This window comes from Anser cygnoides, chromosome Z, assembly GCF_040182565.1.
Source record: "Anser cygnoides isolate HZ-2024a breed goose chromosome Z, Taihu_goose_T2T_genome, whole genome shotgun sequence".
NCBI lineage: Eukaryota > Metazoa > Chordata > Aves > Anseriformes > Anatidae > Anser > Anser cygnoides.
Genome location: NC_089912.1, coordinates 72,597,936 through 72,622,872, shown reverse-complemented (window position 1 = coordinate 72,622,872; position 24,937 = coordinate 72,597,936). Strand labels below are relative to the sequence as shown.

The window sequence follows — 24,937 nt, the reverse complement described above, 5'->3', positions numbered from 1 at the left end:
AGAAGACTGTGTTAAGCAATGTTTAATAACCTCTTCCATAGCTGCTGGAAAGGGGCTAATTTTCCTTTAAGAATTGCTTTTATATCTTCAGAGCACAAGAGACCCACAGAGCTCAAGCAGTAACAGCTGCAGGGGTTGTTTTTGTCTGAATAGGGCCTTGTGTTTAATTTAAGTTTTTAAAAACTCAGTAAGGGGAAGACCAAGCATAACATAGAAACTTGTTTCAGACACTGCAGAAGAAAAGGCAGTTTGTGCACGCTGGACTGAAACTCAGAGCAGGACCACATAAAAACCATCATCCACCACCAACAAACGTGTTCCATACAGAATAATAGCTCTGCGCTGTCTGTTTCAAAGAACACGTTTGGTGCTTGGTCTTCCACCAGACAGACGGGCTGTTGCGTCCCAACCCTAAAGACACCTTGCCCACACCAAGATCTGCTGTACTGAGAAGCTCGAGCTTCCTGCTGCTCGAGTTCATGCCTTCAGTGCAAATGTGTCAGCATCAGTGTCAAAAACACGAATCATTCTGGTTCAAAGTGGGAATGCCTCATGTCAAATCTTTCACGCATGCAATATTTTCAAGAGTCAGTACAGATAGGGCTATAGTAGGAGTGTCTCAGGAGGTGTTTCTCTCCTTTCATTCCAATAAGCAATAACTGCTGTAATCAGAAGGAAGCGTACTGTTATAAAGAAAACCTGTTACCTGATACCGGAATTAAGTTTAAAGCCTTTTTAAAAGTCCTAGATAATGATGTCATTGAAATCCTTGTAAAATATAGTATATGATATATTATTATACACTAGCATGCTACACTAGCATACATCATAATGGTATTATTAGTACCCTAAAAACAGTCTAGGAAGATTTATAGTCTTCCTGCATTGTCTTGCCACTTGGCATGGTTTTTACCAGAAGTTTCTTTGTCTCTTTCTTAATACTCTGGCTCACAAAGTCATGTGATTATCTAAAAATATCAGCTTTCATTTTAAGAATAAACAAACAATCAAACCAAGATTTCTAGTGATTGTTTCTTGTAAAGTAAAAAAAAAAAAAAAAAAAAAAAAAAAAGTGAACTTCTAGGATAAAAAGAAGCTACTGAATATAATATTCTGCCATGTGGAGCTGCACTTCTGATTTTTTTATATATGTTTTGATTTGCAGTGCTAATTTAAAAAAAAAAAAAAACACAAACTTGGAATATTTGTTTCTTAGAAACTAATGAATTATTTAATTCCCTCCTTTCCTGAGAGCAGAAAGAAATACCTGTATAACACACACCGTAAAAGAAAAGCACAATTACTCATTTGTGTTTGTCTGGGAAGGTGTGGCAGCCTCTCTGTACTTGCATTTCAGGATGTCTAGGAACGAGCTGCTCTGTTGCTGCAGGGGATCGCAAAAGGCACACCTGGCCTCCCAGCCCAGGGGCAGGGGAAGGGGCCCAGAGCAGGCAGCGGTGGCTGGGACCAGGTCTGTCCCTAGCGCATCACTCTGCGCTCATCCTCTCTGCCCAGCACCCAGTTTTTCTCCTGTGGGCTGCCTGTAGTGGAAGGATTCAGAGAGAAGCTTCTCAGAGCTCTTAAGAAATAGTGGGTGTTTCTTCACGGCAGATGTGTTTGCTGCTGGAATAGGCCAGAAAAGATGCATGAACTGGGCACCTTTCACAGTCTGGGTGGTTTCAGGCAGATTTATTTTGCTGCAAATTTGGATGTGGTTTTTGTTTGTTTCATGCAGTTTTCTAGAGATAGCTATAAAGGGAGAGCAGCACTTTATTTTTTTAAGTCACTAAGATTTAAAGACAATTTTGTCTGCTAAGAAATGAATGAAAAAACAGATTCACTTTTTTTTTTTTAACCATTACCTTAAGAAATCCCTTTCTTGTGCAAATATTGTCATTCCAGCAAAAGTAAAGCTGTTGCTTATGGAGGATGGGCCACTGCATAGCAGCAGGGCTCAATGGAATGAGCTGTCAAGCTGCAAAATGAGGAAGAAAAGCGATTGCAAAAAGGTTGGTTTTGAGTAAGAAACAAACATGCTCCAATACCATCAGGAGCTTTTAATTTGAAGAATTTAAAAAATTTTACAGTATGGCCAGCTGACTTCAGATGCCCAGGGACATTCCCTAGTGCTACTTATTGTAGCTGTGACCTATTTTTCCACTTCCATTTATGACAGATTGTAAGTCGAAAGCCCCTGTGACTTGTATGTGGTACAGAAGTGCACAATATTGATATACAAACTCATCAGTACAACCAGATTATCAGAAAAACTGCCTTTACATGAAATAATTAATTGTTAAACAGTAAATTCTTCAAGTACGAACATGCTGTTGACAATGTAATTATTTGTGCCAATCAAATTTCTAAGGAAATCAATTGCAGAACTCCCACTGAGGCTAGCAGGAATTTTTTAGGGCAAAACCTGTAGGTAAGTACAGGATAATTGCCAGACCTCTTCTTAGCACACAGTCTGTGTGTAACTCTGCAAGTGGATGCCAGAACATGAGTAATATGCACGCACCACACTTTTTCAGTATCTATAAATGTCCTAATCTCCTATGCCTTACAAAAAGGCACTGGGAGACAAAGATTTCCATTTCTCTGATAGCAGTAAGGCATAAATCCTTATGCTACTGCAGGAAAAAAAAAAAAAAAAAAAAAAGAAAAAAAAAAGACCCCTTTTTCAAAGCACATAAAAAACCAGCTCATACAGAGACCAGTCCTCACAACAATGTACTAGCAGGGGAAACCTGCCAAGTAACTTTAGTCAGAGGCACAGTACACAGTAAATCATACTCAGTTATTATGGAAGAGTCCCACTGAAAATAAATCCTCAGAGAGACTTGGCTAGTATGTCATGCAGGTTTGTGTTTGAGCAAAGCGAGGATGAGAGAGGCAGTGACATATGATAGCCACACAGGTAGGGCTCTGACTGTCCTTGTCACTTGGTAGCTCTTTCCAACAGCCACCAAGGTTGCTGAGAGGATAAATATATTAGGAACACTTTGTCCCTTTGTTGTAGTGGAGGCAGTGCTCTAAGGACCACAGGACAAAGTATCCTGTACGACAACAACATGTTTTCTTTCCAAAAGTACCGCAAATTCAAGCCAAGCTGGGATGCACTGAGTCGGCAAGAGACGCTGTCTCAGTGGGTGTCTGAGGCTGAAGCACTAGGGTTAGGAGAAGACAAATGAGCTTCTCTGTCAGCTGGCTGTGTCTCACCAATGTAACTACGACGGCGTCAGTAGAGTTGTTGTTAATTTATGTTGGTTTGCCATCAGAAACACACCCTGTGAAGTGCCTGGGCTGCTTCCAGGCAACTCTTGGCAAAGTGTCACTGGCAGGAGGAAAGCTGACGATGGTATTATGGGTTGTTCCTTTCCTCAGCACAGGGCCCATTTGACTCTGTCCCCTGAGTCCAGAGAAACCACAGGGTGTTCCAAATTCTTGCACTGGTCCTTCACTGCCATCACAGCCACATGGCAGCCAGGGCATGGCAGCAGCGGAGGCAGAGTGAACATGCTCCCGTTTCTCAGGAGATTTCTCTCATCCAGGATACAGAGGAGGGATGCCAGAAGTCCTTAACAATGAGAGAAAGCTCCCGTGAGCACAAAACCCTTCAACCCGGCAACCCAAGCTGCCAGCTTTATGGAGGCTTTTCACTGCAGTAGGAGCTGCATCATGTCTCCTCTCCTGAGTATGATATTCTCTGTGTTTAAAACATCAGGCACTGCATCTTTCAACTGAAACAGAAAATTCCTTCACAGTGATATGGTCCTCTACAACAAGATATCGATGTGTTGCTGTCATATAATCTTAATATCTGATTCCAACCACTGTTAATGCAACTCTGGGTTTGTCTTGCATGTATTCTAGGTTGAAATTCTGAACTTGTCTTGCAGTAGAGGTAATGATATAATATACTGCTGGCATCTGATTTCAGTAAGTACTGAACTTCTAAATCAAGAAGGAAAAAAAATGTGGCTTTGAAAGGAAAGATGCATTTACTAATGTAATAACCTCAGCTGGAGTTAAAAAAGAAAGCCATCCACAGGCAAACTACCTGTTCACATTTTTCCTATGGATTGCTAAACAAATACTTGAAATGTCTCACATGCCTTCATTTCAGCAAAGGAGAAAAAGAAATTTCTTATTTTCTTCAAGGGCTCTCTTGGTGTTCTTACAGTAAATTTCGTATTAAAATGCACAGTGTGTGTCTGTGAGGGATATGAGGACAGATAAAAGAATTGTGAAACGAGACAGCATTCTGTAACACACAGCTCAAACAGCACCTCATGATGCACAAGGATGGTTTCCAGGAGGAAGCCAGAGGTACTCCTGCAAATTTTAGGTGATCTAAAGTTTTTCTTTAGGAAAACAAGTTACCTCCCAGAGTAGCTTGCTGCTGCAGTCAGTAGTGAAATGATGTTTAAATGGCAAGACGTTCAGAGTCAGAGAAGAAAGACATCAAAGAGAAAGTCAAAGCTTTGGATTCACAAGTGTTCTGAAGAACACTTCACAAAATTCACAACCTTTGGAACAACTTCCAAAGCTTCACAAAGCTTTGGATTCACAAGTGTTCACAAGAATTCTGAAAGAAGGGAAGGTGGAAGATGGTGAATCACAGACAGCCCTAAAGGGAGATGCTAACGTTAAGAAGCAAGATAAGAGCTGCTAGTGGGGAATTTCTATCTAGCAAATACAGCTATAGATATGGGAAGGCTTTAAACTGCATACTACATTAAAAAAAAAAAAAAGCAGAAATATAAGCAAACTAATATAACCTAACCACATAATCTCCAGAGGCACCCACTTGGAAGAAAAGCACTTTGTCAGGGCTTCCTGAAAACAGTTAAGTGGTCCATAGCTTGTTCCTCTCCCCCTCCCGTCTGTACATTACTGGTAGACACAAGCCAGCGTAGCAGACTCCCTTCACATGATTATTCTCTTTTTGACATTGTAACATCTACTTCACCAGAGTAGTCTGACAAGAGGAAAAAAATAACCCCCTATACAGTGCAGTGAACATAGAAAATGTTGTACTATGTATAAATGAAGACCTAGCAGAATAAAATGCAATGTTGTGGCACAATATTGCAGAAGTCACAATAAACTACACAAATAAAACTATAGTTCTACATATCCATTGGACATACACAAGGTCCAGGTAAAAGAAAAAAGGCTGTAGCAAAGATGATGATAAATTGAGAAGACACAGGTGGAAAAAAAATAAAATAATGCAAAAGAAGGAAAACATCCCAAATATGCAGGATTCTCCTCACGGTATTTGGTACAGTGGATACTTCCTGAAGAATTGTTTTCTTGTTTTGAAAGCACTGAGAGATGCAACTATCAGAAGCTGGACTTTATATTAACCAGCCTAAAGAAAAAGGGCTTGTAATCAAGTGAAAGTGTTAGCTAATGAACCTTACATTTGTGAATTTGTTAACCACTGTCTGGAGATGACACAAGTTTAAAACAAAAGCTTGCATAAAGTGCACTGAGAATTTGCTTTTCAAGCTCACCTTGATCAAGGCTTTAGAACATTTCTTCTTCATGAATTAAGTTTTATTATAATGAGTGACCTAAGAAAGTTTTATCAAGGGAATGAATAATGGCTGGAAACTGAAGGGTGTGAGATGGGAGAAAACTGCTGGGATCCCCACAGAATGAGATAGAAACACAAAACAAAAAATAACTATTAATCTCTGAGAACAATGATGAAAAGATTTTGAAATTAAAAAAAAAAAAGAAGAAGAAGAAGATGAAATGTAGAGATACACGTAATAAGGTTACAAAAACATGTAATTTTCCTATGGTAAATTTACCACTGAACATCCTAGTCTAACAACAGTACTGTGGGTTCATGGTAAATTTACCACAGGAAGACAACATTTTTGGTGACCTCAGCTTCAAACTATCAATCCAAGAATAAGGGAAATGTAAGCATTTCAGGAGAATTTTGTGTGCAATTTAAAAAAGCCAAGATGAACATAAAGGTAAGAAGGCATTCCTGAAAAGAGAGAGCTGGGAAGCCACAGAACAGTTGGCCACAGATTTCTTTCAGAAGAACATTCAAAATATTTAAAATAGTCTTTGGGTGACTTTAAACAAACAAACAAATAAAAACTTTACTGGAATTTTAAAACAGGATAGAAGCTTAACAGACATCTTCAAAACTATAATTGTTTCCTCAGATAAGATGCTGTTGGATACGGCATGTTTGAATGCCAATAAATCAGTGTAATACCATGTGGTAAACACAGACATACTAGAAAAGGGCCAACAAGATAAAATTCATCACATGGCATAGAAAGCTTGTTAAGCAGGCAGTGAATAGAGTGATCATAAAAAGTCCAGTTCTTTGTCCCTTTCTGCCTTGAGCAGCACATGTAACTTCCATCACAACGAAGAAGTTCATAGGACAATTTGTATAAGCACAGCCTGCTATAATGGACTCAGAAGTCAGTCCAAAAATAGCGTGTCCCAGTGGGGAAGAACATGACAGGGTAATACAATCAAAATCAACGTGGGTACTTATATCATTCATTATATATTCCCCATGTGACACGTTCAGGACAGCTCAAATACTCTTTGGATGTGGACACCTCATGGACAGTCCCACCAGGGCCTTCACAGAATCTCAGAATGATTTAAGTTGGAAGGGACCTCTAGAGATTACCTTTTCCAACCCTTGCTCAAGAAGGGAAACCCAGAGAAGGCTGCCCAGGACCACGTCCAGGTGGCTTTTGAAGATCTACAAGGAGACTCCACAACCCATCTGGGCAACCTGTGCCAGGGCTCCCTCACCCACACAGTAGAGAAGTGCTGCCTGATGTTTGGATGGAAACTCCTGTGTTCCAGTTTGTGCCCATTGCTCCTTGTCCTGGCACTGGGCACCACTGTAAAGAACCTGAATCCATCCTCTTTACACCCTCCCTTCAGGTATTTATAGACATTGATGAGATCCACCTGAGCCTCCTCTTCTCCAGGCTGAGCAGTCCCAGCTCTCTCAGCCTCTCTTTATGTGAGAGGTTCTCCAGTCCCTTCATCATCTTCATGGCCTCCATTGGATCCTGTGCACTATGTCCATGTCTCTCTTGTACTGGGGGGCCCAGGATTGGACACAGTCCTCCAGGTGTGGCCTCACCAGGGCTGAGTTAAGGAAAAGGATCACCTCTCTTGACCTGCTGGTAATTCTTTGCCTAATGCAGCCAGGAGTACCATTAGTTTTCTTAGTGTCAAAGGCATGTTGCTTTCTCATGTTCAACTTGGAGTACACCAGGACTCCTAGGTTTTCTCTTCTGCAGAAACTTATCATAAGAATGTTTTAATTTGTTCCATAGTGAAGTGATAAAATGCAAAATGTATTTAACCCAAAAGTAGAACCTTATTAGAGGGGCATCAAGCATGATGGAAGACGTTTGGTGGAACATGATGAAATTCATAATGTTTTTGACAAATTGTAGGGATAAACTGAAATTAATAAAATAACGCCGTGTACAGAACCATGAAAAGCGACAGATGTCTGCAAAAAATGAAGAGTAGTAGACTAGTGGGTTACGAAGTGAGTAGGAGTTTAAATTGTAGTGTTGATACAAAACAAACAAACATCGTTCTGGGACATATTAACAGAAGTGTGATACATGTGGGGTACAGGAAGTAGCAATTTCCTTCTCTATGGCAGAATTGAAGCCACAGCTGGATAATTATGTAATTTAGGGTGCCATGGTTGAAGAACACTGTAGACAAACTGGAAGGAGGCCAAAGGCAAGTATGATAACTGGGTTGAAAAACCTGACCCATGAAGAGAGGTTGAAATGGTTTGTTTAGTCTAGAAAATGGAATATTGGTGAGAGACAAAACAGTCTGTAAATATATAAAATGCCAGTAAGAACAGTGGAAAATTTCTTATGCAAATTCTACGAGTTGTGCAAGAATATTAAGGGACTGAAACTGTAGGTGCAGGATGTAAAATTGTGATTTAGCAAGATGGTATGAGGTTAGAGGAATGGTAGCATCATTAGAACATTAATACAGCAATAGTAAGATACTGCAGAATTACTTTAGTGTGGAGAACATCGACATTTGGCATGGGAACTGGAGAATAGAAGCAACTATTATTCGTGGGACCTAGGTATTCTTGAATATAAATATCAACACTTTTTTCATCAGATATTCAGACAATGAAGAGCTAATGACAATTTTAACATGACTAGTCATAGAAAATAAACTTGTTTGGCATGATCATAAGTAGACTCTACATTGAACAGGCAAGTAAACAAAGTACATACAAAACAAAATTCTTGATTTCAAAGGGACACATCTTGTTAAATTAATGGAATTATTATCTGGACAGAGAAGCTCTGGCTCCTACGTATTCCAAGGCCATGGAATTTCTTCTGTCCATGCTGTAAAATTTATCAGGAATCCGCATCCTAAAAGAGGAGAAAAAATGTGTAGAAGAGACTTCAGTTATAGCTGGATGACTAACCATCTTTCAAAGAAATATTTGGAATTAGTAGACATCTTAGAAAATAAAGAGGAAAAGTACTGAGAAGAAAAGGAAGTTGTATTTCCAAGATCAAGAAGAATAATAATTAATGCTGAACAGAGGCTGGAATGAATGTACCTTCAGGGACAAGACTTGAAATCTGTCTTGCTTAATACTTCATGATAACTTGGCACAAAATACAGGGGCTTTCTGGTGAAGTCTGCCCATAACAAAACAAATAAACAAACAAAACAACATCTGGAAAGCATTAACAGAAGAGAATGGGGGTATCATACAGGAAAAGTGGGATCACCTTGAAATCTGAAATAATACAAATGGGACAAAATTGAATAGCATAGATCGTTTAAGTCATGAACTTGGGTACTAATATAGATGTTCCTCCTACAAACTAGAAACCCTGCATTCGGAAATGACTATGGAAGAGAAGTACCTAGATGTAAAGGGTTACTCTAAAATGACTAGGAGCTTTTTCTAATGGGATACAGCTGTGAATAAGGCAAATGCTGTTCTGTGACATACCAAACGAGGCACTTCTAGCAGAAACAAGGAAGAGCTAGATCTAGTACAAAAACCTGGCAACAATATCTCTTTATGACCAGATACAATTTTACTCACCCCTTCCCAAGGATACACAACATAAAAGAAGAGAGGTTAGTATGAGGTGAGCGAAATAGAAAGTATATTTTACAAGGAAAATTGGAAAAATCTTGATTTATTAGAGCAGCGAGAGAATGGCTCAGAAGGGATATTATGGTTGTCTGTAAATAGACCTGAGGAATAAATACCAGTTAGAGGAAAGAAGTATTTAATCTAAATAATAACAATGGCACAAAAATAAAGGGACATAGAGCAAACGTGTATGAATAGAAATTAGAGATACAATCATTAAAGCAAACAAGTTCTTGAACTGCCATCCATAGGGAATAGTGGGGACAGAAAACTAATTGCTTTTAATGGACACAGTACACTCATGAAAGGGATGATATAACATAGCAGCAAGTGAATGCAGGGACTGAATTTAATGATCTAGAAAGACCTTTACAGCCTAGTGTTTATACAATATTGATGATAGATAGATAGATAGATAGATAGATACTTTATCTCCAGGATAGGATATGAAATGTTCAGTTTAACTTGCAGGTTAGAAAACAATATAAACTTTTTATTAAGATACTGAAGCACTGGAGCAAACTTGCTAAGAAGCAAGTGGTTTCAAGAACCACTTGAGCAAATGTTTGGTATGGCTTTTCCACGTATACTTGGACAGGCTTACAGGAGTGAGTTAGTCTTTTGAGGTCCCTTCCAATGTTAAATTTCTATGAAAAATATCGTCTCATATTGTTCCGGACTCTGCCTTAGCAAAACTTAGAAAACTATTTCTGAGAAAGCTGTTGAGTAATTTACACTCTGTAACTTTTGGAGATATTTGCAGTGGTACATTATTTATTATTTTTGCAGCTAGGAAATTCATAAAGTAAACCCAATTCCCAGCAGGAGATTGGAAGCTTTTGGCTTTCATACCTGGGGAGGCTGGTATACACAAAACAGAATACAGTTATTGTATTTAGTCTTCTCCAGCAGAGAAAATGCAGTTTGATGTAAGCTCCACGGTAAAATGCTTTTCTTCTCTGAACTTCTTCCCAGAGTGGCAACAGGATCCTGTGTTCCATCATCCTGGACCACTACCAGGGACCATCAATAATCAACTACGACGATGAGAACGGCAAAACATGCATGCACATTGCTGCTGCAGCAGGCTACAGTGATATTATCAGCGAGCTGGCTAAAGTCCCGGAGTGCAACCTGCAGGCCCTTGATGTGGATGACAGGTAACCATGGAAACTCTGAAACTGAAATTGCTGCTTCCTTTCTATTAACCTGAGACTAGGTCTGTTTATTTTATAATCATGTTTCCTGTTTCACAGGCCATGGCCTAGTTAATGAACTGCACTTACAGAGAACCGTGTTTGCTCAGAAACCCGGCAAAGCACTCCTGCTCACATCTAGTGTAATAACTGGCTAGTAGGAATGTTATTTAACTTTGTGTTTCTGGTAGGAAATGATAAGACTATATGTGAAAGGACTTTGCTTGACTTAACTTCTTTTAATCAAAATGGGCATTCTTCTCAGAACAATAGAACAGGATCCTACATCTTGAAGCTGTGATCCTGCTGCTATTTGCATAGAAGACACGGCAACATTCCCTTGTTGCTGTTCAGGTGCTAACACAGCATTCCTAAAAGGACCGGGGAGCCTTTGCCTTCTATTCTCACAAGGGAAACGAAACCCCTGTATCATAAATCCCTGTATCACACCATACCCACGTCCCTTGGAATTTTGCTGCAAAATTAATTAATGCAAATAGACCCAACTGCCTAGTCTGGGTTGATTATCCTGCTCGGTGGAGCAAAAGCCAAAGTTTTCTTGGCTTAGGTCTTCAGGTACTTAAAATAATAGCATTCTTCATGGAAAAATCCAATAAAATGGAACAGAAATAAAATCAACAGAGTTCTGGAGAAGTTTCTAAACATTGGGAAAGCGTAGTAGAGAAGGCTCTGTTTCTGTGGAAAGAAGGGGGAAGGGAGGAGCTACTACAGTTAAGAGGTTAGTAAAGAAAGTACCTCCTATTACGTGTTCTTCGGTATTTCCATAGAAGGTATCACACTTGAAGAAGGGAAAAGATAAGCTGTTAAATATAAATACACAGTACTTTTCCATTCTATGTTGTTTCTGACTGCACCCATCTGAAATCACTGTGACTGCAAGAAAGGGCACAGAAAAGTCAATTTTATTCTTTCTTCTTGCACATTTTGCTTGTGGTGTTTTCTGTGCTTTCAGAGATTTCACAAGAGCAAATTATTACAATTTTGAAAGTGGACAAAAGTTTACAAAGATGAGCATCCACTGCCAATAAGAAAATCAGCTTGATTCTCCTTCTAGATTCAAGACAGTTATACCTTGTCCAGTCTGTGCCCACCAAGAAACACAGAAATTGGCAGAGACAATGACAGCCTGGTAGATGTGTCCAGTCCTTCTCATAGTTTTAGAGAGGCTTCTTTTCCTATTGCCTTCATGGAGAGCCATAAGCCAGCCATGGCTAATTGTGTTTGCTGTAAAGATGAGAAGGGCTTGTCCCTCTGTGGTGGACACTACAAAGATTTTTTTCAAATTCTGCTCTGAAAACTTCAGAAGCTTCTCCCACTCTACAACTCCAGCCGCGGAAGTGATACTATTATATAGCATGCATTGGCATCCTCCAGCACCGTATCCACCTTTATTACAGCCAAGTAGATGCACATAGACAGATGCTGGTCTATGGTTTTATTCCTACTACTGGGAACTACATCAATGTGGGATAAATTGCTGAAGAATTCCTTAAAATGGATGTTGTGAATCTGGACAAATAGCATAGGAGCATACCTCGTTGTGTCAATAATAGTTTCAATAGCACATTGATTAATTTATTTTAATGATATTCTCCCATTTTCCCTAGGACGCCTTTGCACTGGGCTGCAGCAGCAGGGAAAGCTGACTGTGTGCAGACACTACTAGAGCTGGGGATAGACAGCAGCCCTCGAGACATCAATGAAAACACTCCTCTGACATATGCAATGTACTGTGGTCACACAGCGTGCATCAAGCTGCTGTCTCAGGAGAGCAGGTAAAGGAAAAGTTCACACTTTGCTCATGTTAGCACTGACTAGAAAATAAATTCATTACTTTCTGTATGCTGCTGAAGGGTTTGAGTCCTGTGTGATGGCTCAATTCATATGCAATACTGAACCCAAATTTTCCACCAAGATAGCAATGTTAGAATTAGTCATCTACTGAAGACTCATCACTGTGGTTACAGTGCTAGTGTGCCAGCCAGCAGAGGGTTCTGAACCAAGACAGTGTGGGTATAGCTATTGCTCAGACACCTTTGTGCACAAAATCTATCTTACAGCCTTTAGATTTATCTTTTGGCCTTTAGATATATGCCCTTTACTTTTCTGAAATCTCTGCACACTGGCTGTGTATTCATGTAATCAGACAGAGAGATAGATTGAAAAAAAAAGAAGTTTTGCCAGACAGATAGTAAAATAAATTTTAAATTTTCATGTTCAGGGTAAGGGCTTGGGATTATTTTCTTAGTCTACTTCAGTTCTCTACTCCAATTATCTCTTCTTATCCTGATTTTTTTTCTGTTAAAAAATATAATTCTTTTACCATTGCTTATGATCTTCCTCTCTCTTCATATTTCTCAGGTTTCACCAGCTGTCATTTAATTCATTTCAGTTCTTCAACTTTGGTATACGAGCACACACTTACAAAGACATTTATCATCACATTTCTTTGTGCTTGCCCCTCCTTTCCAGTCAGCAGGCAGTGTTATTTCCTGTGTTACAAATGGTGAGACACGGGTAGTGTTACATCTCCTCCTACTACTACTGCACTGCACTCCGCCTGAGTAGGTCTGCAAAGTTGATTAGTCAAAATCTCATCTAAAAACCACTACAGCAACACTGCTGTAGGTAATTATCTTGATAGGTCTTCTGAAACTGTGCCAGGCCTGTTCAATACACGGGTTGGTGACCTCCAAAAAAAAAAAAAAAAAAGGCAAGGAAAGAAAAGGAAAGGAAAAGAAATGTGAAGTAGTGTCTTTCTCACAGTGTTAGCAATGACTGAATGACTGTGCTGTTGGAAATATCATTTTCCTAATATGACATAATACAAAGACTACTTGGTTTTAAAGATCCCTGTGTGTTCTTCTTGTTGTTATTGGATCTTGTCTCACTATTAAGAATAATGATTCTACAGCTGGTAGATACTGAAGCCAGAAAAGTTTGTTGTTTTTTTTTCCTGATAGCTGCACTGAGCCTGCTTTAAGATAGGTGTAATGCAATGAACCCCACCAGAAAGAGTGAAGTAGTGCAGTATCATTTTCAGTCTTTGTTAATTATAAATTTGGAGCCCTCATTTTCTCCCTCTGTGAGCCACCCCTAAAAATGTATCTGAACACTATGTACCCCATTTCGTGGTCTAACACAGGCAGTGTTTATTTCATTCTTTGCTGAGTAATGGCACCACATTTTGATTTGTACTTTCAGTAGATCTGAGCTGGTTCATCAGTTTCCCTCTCCAAACAATAGACTCCTAAAGAAAGAAGGAAGATTCAGTATGCTGAACAATATCTTCTGCAAAAAGAAGAAAGAGGACCAGAAAACCAATCAGAAAGACAGAAGCAGAGACAAATATCCTACAGAAGAGACTTCGGAAGTAGATGACATCATCACCACTTTTGACTGCATCATGGACACAAACTACAAAGACATCCCGGATGAGTGTGTGACCACAACTGACTTCAAAAGAAGGAGCACAGACACAAAGTACCTCATACCAGAACAGAAGCCTCCAGACTGTCATGGACTTCTGCCCATCCGAACCCAGAGCCTCCCCCCAATCACGGTGGGCAATTCCTTCCTCACTGTTTCCCAGAGCACAGCTTCAAGCATCTCCTCCAGCACCAGCACCCACCATTTTGCACACAGGTCTCAAAAGAGTAGGAGTGAACATGACTTGCTGGATCACAGAAGCAGCTGCCAGGCTTTGCTGGACAACCCCTGGAACACAGACTCTAACCAAATACACTCCTACAAAGTCTGTCCTAGAACTCCTGCAGACAAAATGATAAATGGCGTAAACTCTGATAGATCTCACCATGTGCTTTTGTGCCCTCCCCGCCTTCCCTCACTCCCCAGTTCTCCATCAGGTAATTTCTTTCTTCTCTATCTCCCATATCCTACAATCTCTGCTGATGTGGCAAGCTGAGTAAGAAAAGATAGGTAAATCTGCCCCATGATGATTCTACTTCTTTAATATCTTTTTTCAGTTTATTTTCTTTGTAAGTCCAGCAGCTGGACTCAATGATCTTTGTGGTCCCCTGAAACTCAGGATATTCTATTATTCTAAGCAGTAGCAATTGCAGATATTGTACGTCAGGACATGAGCTGACAGCTGAAGCAAGAAGCTAAGGTGTGGGAAATCAGAGTTGTGAGTAGACATTAGAGTTCTAAATATGAGAATCAGAGATCTGATTAGGCCTAGCAGCAAAAATAAAGGTAGTTAGGAGACAAGTATGGTACCTGAGCAAGGTAAGTGCCTCCAGATCACATACATGTTCTGTGAATTGAAAGTTAATACCTACTGCCATGCCCATTGCCTTCTGTCTTCATTTAACCCTAGAACCAGATGTGTAAGGGAGAAGTACTGCATTCAGGTCTTTAACTCTGTTTAGAGTTACTTCTGGTAAAGTCGGTGTATCTCTGCACGAGGAAATGAGCATGGTGCGGAGCCATCCAGCACAGCACACGTGGACTTACCTGACTCCAGACCGTAGTATCACCCCTTCCCACTCTCCCAGCCCCAAGTGCCAGCTCTTTGGTTTCATGTGCTGTGCTGAGGTTTTTTCCATGGCTGAATTCAGGTTGCTAAATTTGCAGAGAGCGTAAATGCCTTTATGCTGTGGTTTGGAAACTGAAGTGTAACAATAATGAAGTAGAGTATCAGAATTCTGAAGTAAACTCAAAACCAGGGTTTGGCAAGATTTGGGATCTAGTATTTTGACTCTCATCCATGTTTAAATGAATCTGGCTGGATGGCCTGTACACTGGAGTTCACTTTAACATATCAGTCTCCAACTTCATCACCTTTGGGATTAGTCTCATGCCAAAATTAAACATATCTAGCATGCCTTCCAACCGCTGTAATATCCAGCTGAAAATGAAGCAAGCAAAAGCAATTGCCAAACCTACGAGTACACCATTACAAGGAGTAAACAATATACAATAAATTAATCTAACCTCCCCTCAACAGGCATGAGCCATTATCTTCCAGCAGAAAGAGGAGTGAACAGAAACCCTCTCCAAGAGGAACCCTCAGTTAGGTCAGGTCGCTACTGAACTCTGCATGGCACTGCAAGCTGTGGTAACTCCTAAGCAAAGAGAGATGTACAACAGTAAATCTTTATTCACTTCTCTAATAATGAGAGTAGGTAAGGCAATTTCAGAATGACAGGTGATTTTACATTGTGCAAATAAAGGCTAGAAATAGTTTTGCAGCATAAAAAGGAGCTATTCAAAAAGTTCCACTTCCTGAACATCAGGCCAAGTTCCTGAAAACTCGATAGACCTGGTCTGTAGGTGTAACTACTTTTTACTATGTGGTCTTCAGCTGTTCACTCAACCATATAAACCTCAAACTCCACATAGCTATCAAGGATTGCTCCACCATTATTCGTTCTACACTGAACTCTGCAAGGTTCATCTCACATGTGGAAGATGAGAAAACCTGCAGGGCTTCCTTACAGCCTAAATATAATAGGGCCCAGTGAGGCTGAGGTGTTTGAGATCTTTTGTTTGTTCAGCAGAAGGAGGAATGAACTAAAACTGGATAAACCAAACCAGAGGATGACTATGGGGGAATACTTCTTGGTGGAATTAGCTAGCCTATGAATACTTTTGATGGGAAAGTACCATCCCACCCATTTTGATGGGAAACAACATCCTATTACCAAAAAAAAAAACAGGAAACTGACTGAGAACAGACCGTGTGCATCCACTCAGTGCTCCATCATTTGCACTAGGACTCAGTAGAGGAACAGCAGTCTACATGCATGAACAAGGGAAAATCACATCAATTACAGGAAATCTTCTAATCATTGCAATGGGAGCTATCTTTCTGTGTCCAGAGGAAGAACAGAGCTCTGGCAGTTTATTATCTACTCAGAGGAAAAAAGCCTGAGACTGCTGCAAGCCCAGCTCTCTGTGTACCTGCTCCCTTTAACAAAACTTTCCAACAACAAAAAATTCCTTTAGCCGGCATAAAGGACTTCCATTGAAGTGAGTGGAACAAAAGCATGTAAGGAGGCAGAGAGTGTCTGGCAGGAATACATTGCACAACCCAGATACCGTCTAACATTTTCTCATGCTAAAAAGAACAGCTTATCCCTTTTCATGCTCATGTGTGTGGTTTAAATCCGTCTGCCCCATAATTAAAGCCACCTGCCTTGCAGTGAATTAGAACTGCATTTACTGTATGAGCTTCAGGGCCTGCAGGTCTCCAGCGCACAGAAGTGCTGTGCCTGCACGACTTGCAGGGATCAGAAGCAAACCGTGCCCTGGCTCCAACCCAGCCAGCAGCACCGCGCAGGCGGCGCTCTCAGAAAGACATTTCCTCGTTGCTTTTTTTCTGCAGGAGGCCTAGCTGAGGGGGAAAACAGCATCTGGTCTTTGGTGGACACTGAAGTGTTAATACTCAGTTTCTCCAGGCGTGGCTGTGGGGGCTGCATGTAGTTTTCGAATCGCTGAACATCCGAGACAGGATTGTGGGTATCGATAAACTAGGGGAGCTCGATTTGAAAAATATTTTCTCAGCTAACACACGGTGTTGATTGTCTTGCATGACCACGCCTTTTATTAAAGTCAGAGCTACTTTTTGTACTTACTGCTATCAGGGCAGCTGGCATATCGATGGGGATTTCTAGAGTTTTTTTGTTCTGTTTTCTGCGCTCCTGGAAATGAAAGATGAGTCAATTTACTAGCCAAGCCCTAACACTTATTCAGAGGGAAGAGGTTGCTGTGGGTAGGAGTGAGACTCACCTATCACACCACCGGTTTATCTCAGAATAACTGCTTTGTCTTACTCTCTGCTGAGTTGAACAGAGATGGACTGTACCAAAAATGACTGCCAATATTGCAGGAGGAGTCCTTGCCAGCCACAGGGCTGAGCTGGCATCCACAATCTGAAACGTTTTGCATTTGTGACCTTTGCAATCATCTCTTTTTGCAAAATGCACTGCCACCTACTTTTCATTGGGAAAATGGTATAAATGAAGAAATTCCTCATAACATGGACAAAGCAGGGCTGTCTCAAACAAAAAGGCAGCTGTTATCACCCTCTAACCAGATGGAGCCTCCCTCTATCACCCATTCATCCTGTAGATTACTAACCTGTCAGGTCTAACACAATACTTTTTAATAGGTTTGTACAGCAGTCCAGTAATTTCTAGTTGTTTGAATAGGTAACATTAAAAGGAAGGCTCTTATTACTCATCTGTTGGCGTAAGCAGTATGGTATAGTCAAAAGGGAAACAGTTCATGTCAGGAAAGAGTAGAGCAAAGCTGATCAATGTGGCTGTTTCTTACTCAAAGTGAAGAACTGATTTACAGCGAGACATTCACCATAACATCAGTGCTTTTCCACAAAACAAACAAATAAACAAAATTATAATGCAAATGTGTATCCAAACACGAAGGAAAATGAGAGATCAAACTGCAAAAAAAAAAAAAAAGTCAGTAAACAAAACGTGAACAGTCCTGCATTTTACAATCAAGAAATTAGAAATTGCTTCTTTTCCATTTCATATGCCATCATAAATATGCCCTCAGGAGTGACAAAGATGATGTCTTACAGAAAGAAAAATCCTTTTCTTCTCTGATATTATGTAAAGCATATAGAAAGGAAGAACAGAGGAATAGTTCCACTTGATGCCAGAACCTGTAGACAAGGTTTTTTTCCAAGCATTCATATCAGCCTCGCAAATATGATTATGCTTTGTACTTTTGTTTTGCTGCCAGATAACCCCATTTATGAAATAAACATATCTCTTGATAGAAAAAAACAACATACCCTCATCAAGGCCATAATGGTACATACATAATAAGGCATTAGTGCTCAGCGTAAGCATCACAATAAAACCAATGCAACTTGAATTGCTAATGGGAGCAGCTGGCTTGATTTTCTTCTATTTTGGAATCAATATAATTATTTCTTTGTGCACAGAGGATGCAATATGTGTAGAAGACATTTACCAACCTTTACACACACCTGGTGATTACCTTGGAGAGATATTAAAGACTAAATAAAGAGTAAAACATGGGAAAAGGAGAACAAAGTCTGTTTGTTTTAGACGCAGCTCATCCATAACAGACTCTTCGTGCTTTAGCTCAATACACATTAGCTTTACCCATGGGAACCAAAAGAATGATCCAATGTCTATCAGCTGCTGTAGGCTTTGGACCAGGATCTTGTTCCATGCCAAGGTGAAGAATGCACTGCTCTGTGTGGGTTTTAACTGGTATACACCAACTTAGCTCTTTTCACACAGAAACCATTTAGCTAGTAACGTTTGTACAGCAGTCTTGACAATTACTACAGTAATTACTTCTAGGAAACTGTTCTGTAACTGCTTTTCTATAGGTTTAGCTTGTACAGACCAGTAATACACAGATGTATTCAAGTACCAACCACAAAGCCATCAAAGCAATTTATATCATTTCATTTCTTGTTATTGCTTAACATGTTCTACTAGATCCAGCCTGTGCCTCCCCTCGTCTCTGCATGCGAACAGAGCATATGCTTGTTCTGCAATGAGCTGTGTTGCAATGCCATGCTGGGCAAGCAACGGTTTGGGAAGACATCTCAAGGCTCCTTACATGGATCACCTCAGATCTGGGGATAACGTTAACTAACTAACATTAACCAACATTACTGGGGATAACAAAAAAGAAAAATCTGAGGGACGCCAACATCACAGAATATGATCAAGTCAGAGAAAGGATCTGGGGAAAATGTTGGTTTGGATTTTGAGTTTCTACTTTTTTAATAACATTTGATGTGGTGTTTCTGTAGTGAAATGCACTATATCACCTAACACATCGTCTATTTTAACACCAAAGTCAACTTTGGTCTAAGCCAGTAAAATGCCACAGTTCGAACATCAACCTTTCATTTTCTAGTGTCTATTCTTGGTAAAAGCAAATTGCCAGAAACATAGTTTAATAAGAATCCTTATCAGTTTGTATCAGTTCTGCTATATTTCATCTGCAGCAAAACCCTCTCAAAACTCATCTGCTGACAGACCTCGTCTAGCCTGATTTTCCAACCAGGAGTTGAACTCTGTGTTCTAGTGCTTGGAAAGGCAGAGACAATATTAGAAAAGTTTTTGAACTAAAGCTTTCACTCAGAGGTGGTGAGGCACTGGGGCAGGCTGCCCAGAGAAGCTGTGGATGCCCCATCCCTGGAGGTGCTCAAGGCCAGGCTGGATGGGGCTTAGAGCAACCTGGTCTGGTGGGAAGTGTCCCTGCTCAAGCAGAAGAGGTTGGAACTGGGTGATCTTTAAAGGTCTCTTCCAACCCAAACCATTCTCTGATTCTAGGATTCTAAAATTTTATTCTCAAATCAAATCTGTCTAATTGAACATTTTTTCAAATCTAGTGTCCAAATATTCTTATGTGGACCTGGCTGCTGGAACATGTCTGTTTGAACACCAATTACAATATTATATGAGAGCAAGTGTACGCACAGAAGTTATACTAAATCAGTCATTCTTTTAAATATGTAAAGAGCTTTTTTCAATCATTGCTTTCTTATTATTACATATCACTGAGAAATACTATTTCTTTTTTTTTTCTAGAAACCGGAGATCTACTGTGCATCTTATTATTTACAACTATTTTCTCACAATAATAGACTATCTTTTTCTTCCACAGGTAAAAACTTTCAACAGAAGTCCATAGGCCAACCCAAAATAAAAGATCTTTCTCCAGTACGGAACAGCCTAGCTCCTATATCTAACCACTGTGCTCAAAAAAGTAAGTACAACCAAGTCTCGTCTACGGTATCATACTGTGTGCCTCCATAAGTGGCAGCTGAGTGCTTGAGGGAGGTTTCTTGGAAGGCACCACGGGAGATTGTTCAGTCCAAGCCCCTGCCCACAGCAGGGCCACCTGCAGCAGGTTGCTCAGGACCACATAGGTTTTGAGTATCTCCAAAGATGGGACAGCACAACCACTCCAGGCAACTTGTTCCAGTGTTTGACTACCCCCAAAGTAAAAAGTTTCTTCTTATGTTGAAGTAGAAGTCTCTGTATTTCAGTTTGTGCCCACTGACTCTTTTGCCTTCATAGGTTACCTCTGAGAAGATCCTGGCCCCCCTCTTTACTTTCCCCAGTCAGGCATTTATATGTATTGGTGTAGGGTGTTACTCCTCCCCAGGTCCAGGATTTTGCATTTCCCTTTATTGAATATATCATGAGTCTTGTCAGTTCATTTCAACAGCCTTTCCAGGTCCCTCTGAATGGCAGCACTTCCATCCTCGGTATCAGCCACTCTCCCAGATTTTGACTGTTTGCAGAGTTGCTGTGCACGCACTCTGTGTCATCATCCAAGTCATTAATGAAGATGTTAAGCAGTACTGGCCGTGGTATCAGATCCAGGGGTATCTCAGTAGTAACTGGCCCACCTCCAGCTGGACTTTGTGCTGCTGATCTCAGCCCTTTTCTCCAGTGAGTTCCACAGAGCTGATCTAACAGATATGATCTAAATCAGCAGAGAGGAGAGTCTGGTGTTACATTTGTTTTCCAGAGCAGAGGCTGGAATTCTCATAGATATGGGATTTTTCACTCTCAGAAAGGTTTGTGGATGCTATTTCACAGGGGGTACGACATGATCTACCATGGTGACTTGCACTATGTAAGGAGTCACTGGAGATGGATGACAACATCCTCAAAACTGCACACCGGAGAAAGGCTGGATATGTGAGATGAAAGCCAGGATAAGGAATGACTCTTCTACAAACAGCATGAAAAATATCATAACAGACACTGATTTTTTCATCCTTTTGCTAATGAATATTAGAGGAAAGAGGATAAGATTGAGGTTATCAGGTTTCTGAAACAGATGATCCTTGATGATTTTCAAGACAGACCTCACTCTGTCCTAAGCACAGCAGCTGGACCAGCTCTTACACAAGGATGGGAACCATTCGCTTCTCTCATTCTAGCACAAACTGTTTTGGGAGCTAAAATAAAGGGACTAAGAGAGCATCAGCCTTTTTCTTCTGCACTATCAGCCAGGTCCTCATTCTCAAGGCAGTAAGAAGCAAGATCCCAAAGGGCAGGTAAAGCCTCACCCTGCTCCAACAGCCCAGGAGGATTGTCAAGACTTAGTGAGTGTCCCAGGCAGGATGCACATATAAATTTCACATACAAACACTACTCCTGGCAGTGTCCTGCCCTCACACTCTTGTGCTCCACTAAGTCCAAATCCCTCCATGTATTTTGAACAAGGATTTTCAGTTTGCTATTTGCCATCCTGCAGATCAGCCAGGTCCTAAAGCATTGAAATTTCAGAGCTAAAGATTCTTTGCCTCCTATGATCTGAGCTTCTGAAGCCATTCTGCAGCTATGAAAACATTACTAAAAATGAAACAGCAGAGGTAGCTTTATAGGGAACATCAGACTGGGTAGGGGAAATGCAGAATCCTCCACTGCTGCTGCACAGTAAGTGAGAAAGGAAGAAGAAGAATATGCAGAATACTGAGGTGGTATTGCCTGCCTCCTCAGGAGAAGGAAAATCTTCTAACTGCTTTGAAAACCCCAGCTCCAAATCTTCTTTTTGTTTTCAAGCTTTCTATTAACATTCCTTATGTTTTCTATTTAACATAGTTGTAAGCAAAATCCTAAAAAAAAAAAAAATAGATTTCATAATCACTGATGTTTTTGCAGAAATTCACACAGACAACAAGGATTTTAGTTCTAGTCTCATGCCAAAAAAAAAGAAAAAAAAAAAGTACTCTACAAATGAGATATAACTATTATAGTTCATAATCATCTTGTAATGAACTAACATAGCACATTTATCCAGGTGTCATTACTGCTTGAACATCAGTTCAAGCTAATAAACGAAAAGGAAAGTTATTTGCAAAATAGATTACGTTTCTTCTTTGTTAATACAAATGACACATTTCATCCTGGAGCTTTCCAAGTAACTGTTTCAGAGCCAAGATTTCAGTCACCATCCAGCCCTAAAAATATTACTGTTCCAGACACAGCCGTTACTCAGGCATATGGTTCCAGCAAAGAAGTTTGAGTACAAACATTTTTGTTTTTCTAATATTTTCTTTTGTTACACTAGATGTGTGCTAAATACATGCAACAAAACCAGTGGAGAGAAAAAAAAAAAAAAAAAAAGGCAACCACGGAGTTGGAAAGATAAAATAAGCATAAATTAGAGAGAGAACTGAAACTTGTCAGAAATAAACAAAAAGAAGAAACATCTCCCAGAAAAGGAAGGGCAATGGAAAAAAAAAAAAAAAAGGAAGAGATGCTTTCACCTCCAAGTAAAAATATTTAAAGATACAGGTTAGGAGGAAGATAATAGGAATGATATGGTAGCTTAGGAAAAGAATACTTCAATAACTTTAAAACATAGTTTATAAACTCTCACACTCCAGATGTTCCCAGGGCCAAAGGGGTACATCAAATGTCTTCGTGAGTAGCCTTTTCATGACCTGGCATCTCTGTTATGCTGCGTGCTGCTGCTCCTCCACTCAAACACCCCTCCTACTTCATCGTGCAACTCTCCCAAGAACCCCTGGATAGCAAACTCACAGCCATCACACACCACTCACACAGTGCCAGAATCATTTTCCAAGCAAATATGGAAATTCGAGAGAACTCTCTGCTGTTCTCACTTCTTCATGTGGCACAGAAGGTCTGAAGCCACACTGGGGTTATTACTTGTTGAGCAAAACAAAAAAAAGATCTATTTCTGCAGGTCGTTTAACAACAGTTTCTGGGGATCAATAGTCACTTTTGCCTTTATTTATCATGACTGGAAATTTCTCCTTTCCCAAGTTAACAGTAAAGGATTCCATGAAGCACCCTCCTCTCTGCAGAGGGTCACCATAATCCATGCATTAGGGATCCATGATCCATGTTAGGGGAGGGAGTCTAAGACCATCCCCTCTTCTGGGTTGCACATAATATTTTGGCAGTGCTTCCCTGACAGCAGTATTCTGGTCTCTGCAGTTTACAGCAACTGCTCAGGAGTCACTGCTGAGCGAAAAAGGCTCACTGAATTAGTAGGTCTTACAGCATCACTCTCTTTTGGGTAACCAACTCTGCCCTCTGAACACAAATATGAACACAAAGTGGTGCTTTTGTTTTATATAGCTCCTGGATGTAAAGCAACCTGCCTGAAGGGTTCTGTCTCTCACAGACGCCAGTGCTGCATCCAAACTCCTGTGTTTCAGTACAAATAATAATGTATTATTTCAAAGTCATCTTTGTCCCAGTCCTGAGATTCTTACAGAACATCCTAAACCAAAGGTCCTGAGTATAGTATGTGGGCAGTATGGATGTCTGGCTGATGTTTTCTCCTTCTTTCAAGGAGTATGGGTTTGTGATGGCATGGAGATGAAATCAAGCTAAACTGCTTACACCCTACTTAAACCCACCATTAAGGGCTTATCTAGTACATAAAGTGTTCTGGAGATGTTTCACACAGGTGTAAACTTTGAATGCATGAACATATGCCTATGCCCCAAAGAGAGAAACAACTGGCCCTCTCAGTACGCTTTTGGCTTTCATGCCAAAATTTTGTGAACACAAAGCATTTTAATCATGTGCCAGAAAAGATATAGGCTAATATATTGTACTTACCCCTGATTCACGCAAAAAAAAATATAAACTGAAGCAAATTATTAATGGTGCTTTTTTGTTGCTGTTGGAAGCAACAACTAAACCATTTCCTGAACTTCTGAACACAAATGAACCTTGAACATAATCAGTGAATTACATTAAATTGACAAGGGACAAGGAGTTCTGGTACAATACTGCCTGGTCTGGCCATCACAATTTGAATTGTACTGAAATCAGCCTGAAAAGAAAAAAATCTTCCAAATTTTTAAATCCTCTCTGTGAAGATTCTGCTCTGCCCCTGATAGACATCTGGTGAGTCTTAGAGAATTGCCACCCCTGATAAGTAAATAAAGAAAGCTGAAATGCGTCTATGGCATGTAGTACAGAGGAAGATGGCAAGGAGAACTCCAGCCTCTGTCACAATGAATATAGTGAAAAAATACACGTCTACAAAACTCATCTACGGCCCACTAAAGACATTAGAGAGGTTCATTTGTGTTCAACAGGACAAATTTCTGACTCCTTAATTATACACTAGGTAAATCTACTAGCACTGAAGCGCTTGCATGACAAAACTGTTGTGCTTCTGCTTTACTGTGGCACAGAAGCTGTGGGGTTTCTGTTTGAAACTTTGCAGTTTTATTTCCGACTTGGGCACAGACTGTATCCCCAGTTAGCTGTACTACTGTTGCTGACCCAGCCAGCTATTTCCCATTTTTCATGTGTACTTTTGGTGGCTTGGATTGTGTTTTTTTTTTCTTTCTTCATTTGTTTGTCCTAAGTATAGTAGTTTGCATGTTGTTTTGCTGAATTTCATTATCTCAATTTCTTACCATTTCTCCAGTTTATCAATGTCATTTTGCACTGTAAACCTGTTGTCCAGGAAATAATTACACCTCAAGTAACTCTTTTTGATGTTGTTTGATGAACAGTGAGAAGATTGACTTCATATGTTCAAA

General features: G+C 40.1%; 1 protein-coding gene and 2 long non-coding RNA genes across 8 annotated transcripts in view; 1 reads left to right on the top strand and 2 right to left on the bottom strand.

The window, feature by feature from the left end:
* Positions 1–24,937, bottom strand: part of LOC106035612 (uncharacterized) — an 81,540-nt gene that overhangs the window by 22,987 nt on the left and 33,616 nt on the right. The gene's annotated exons all lie outside the window — the stretch shown is intronic.
* The window catches only part of ANKRD55 (ankyrin repeat domain 55), a 51,014-nt gene that overhangs the window by 23,368 nt on the left and 2,709 nt on the right, over positions 1–24,937 (top strand). The window contains exons 7-10 of one of the 2 annotated variants that reach the window (XM_013180512.3): positions 10,160–10,344; positions 12,009–12,176; positions 13,609–14,267; positions 20,047–20,148. In XM_013180512.3, coding sequence (XP_013035966.1) covers positions 10,160–10,344; positions 12,009–12,176; positions 13,609–14,267; positions 20,047–20,148 — 1,114 coding nt within the window. Of the gene's footprint in view, positions 1–10,159; positions 10,345–12,008; positions 12,177–13,605; positions 14,268–20,046; positions 20,149–24,937 lie in introns of both variants that reach the window. The other variant, XM_013180513.3, reaches the window with a different exon arrangement.
* Positions 2,641–10,161, bottom strand: LOC125180280 (uncharacterized). The gene is made up of 2 exons (XR_007158619.2): positions 10,037–10,161; positions 2,641–8,438 (listed from the first exon to the last, which is right to left on the bottom strand). It is a non-coding gene; the product is annotated as an uncharacterized lncRNA (long non-coding RNA).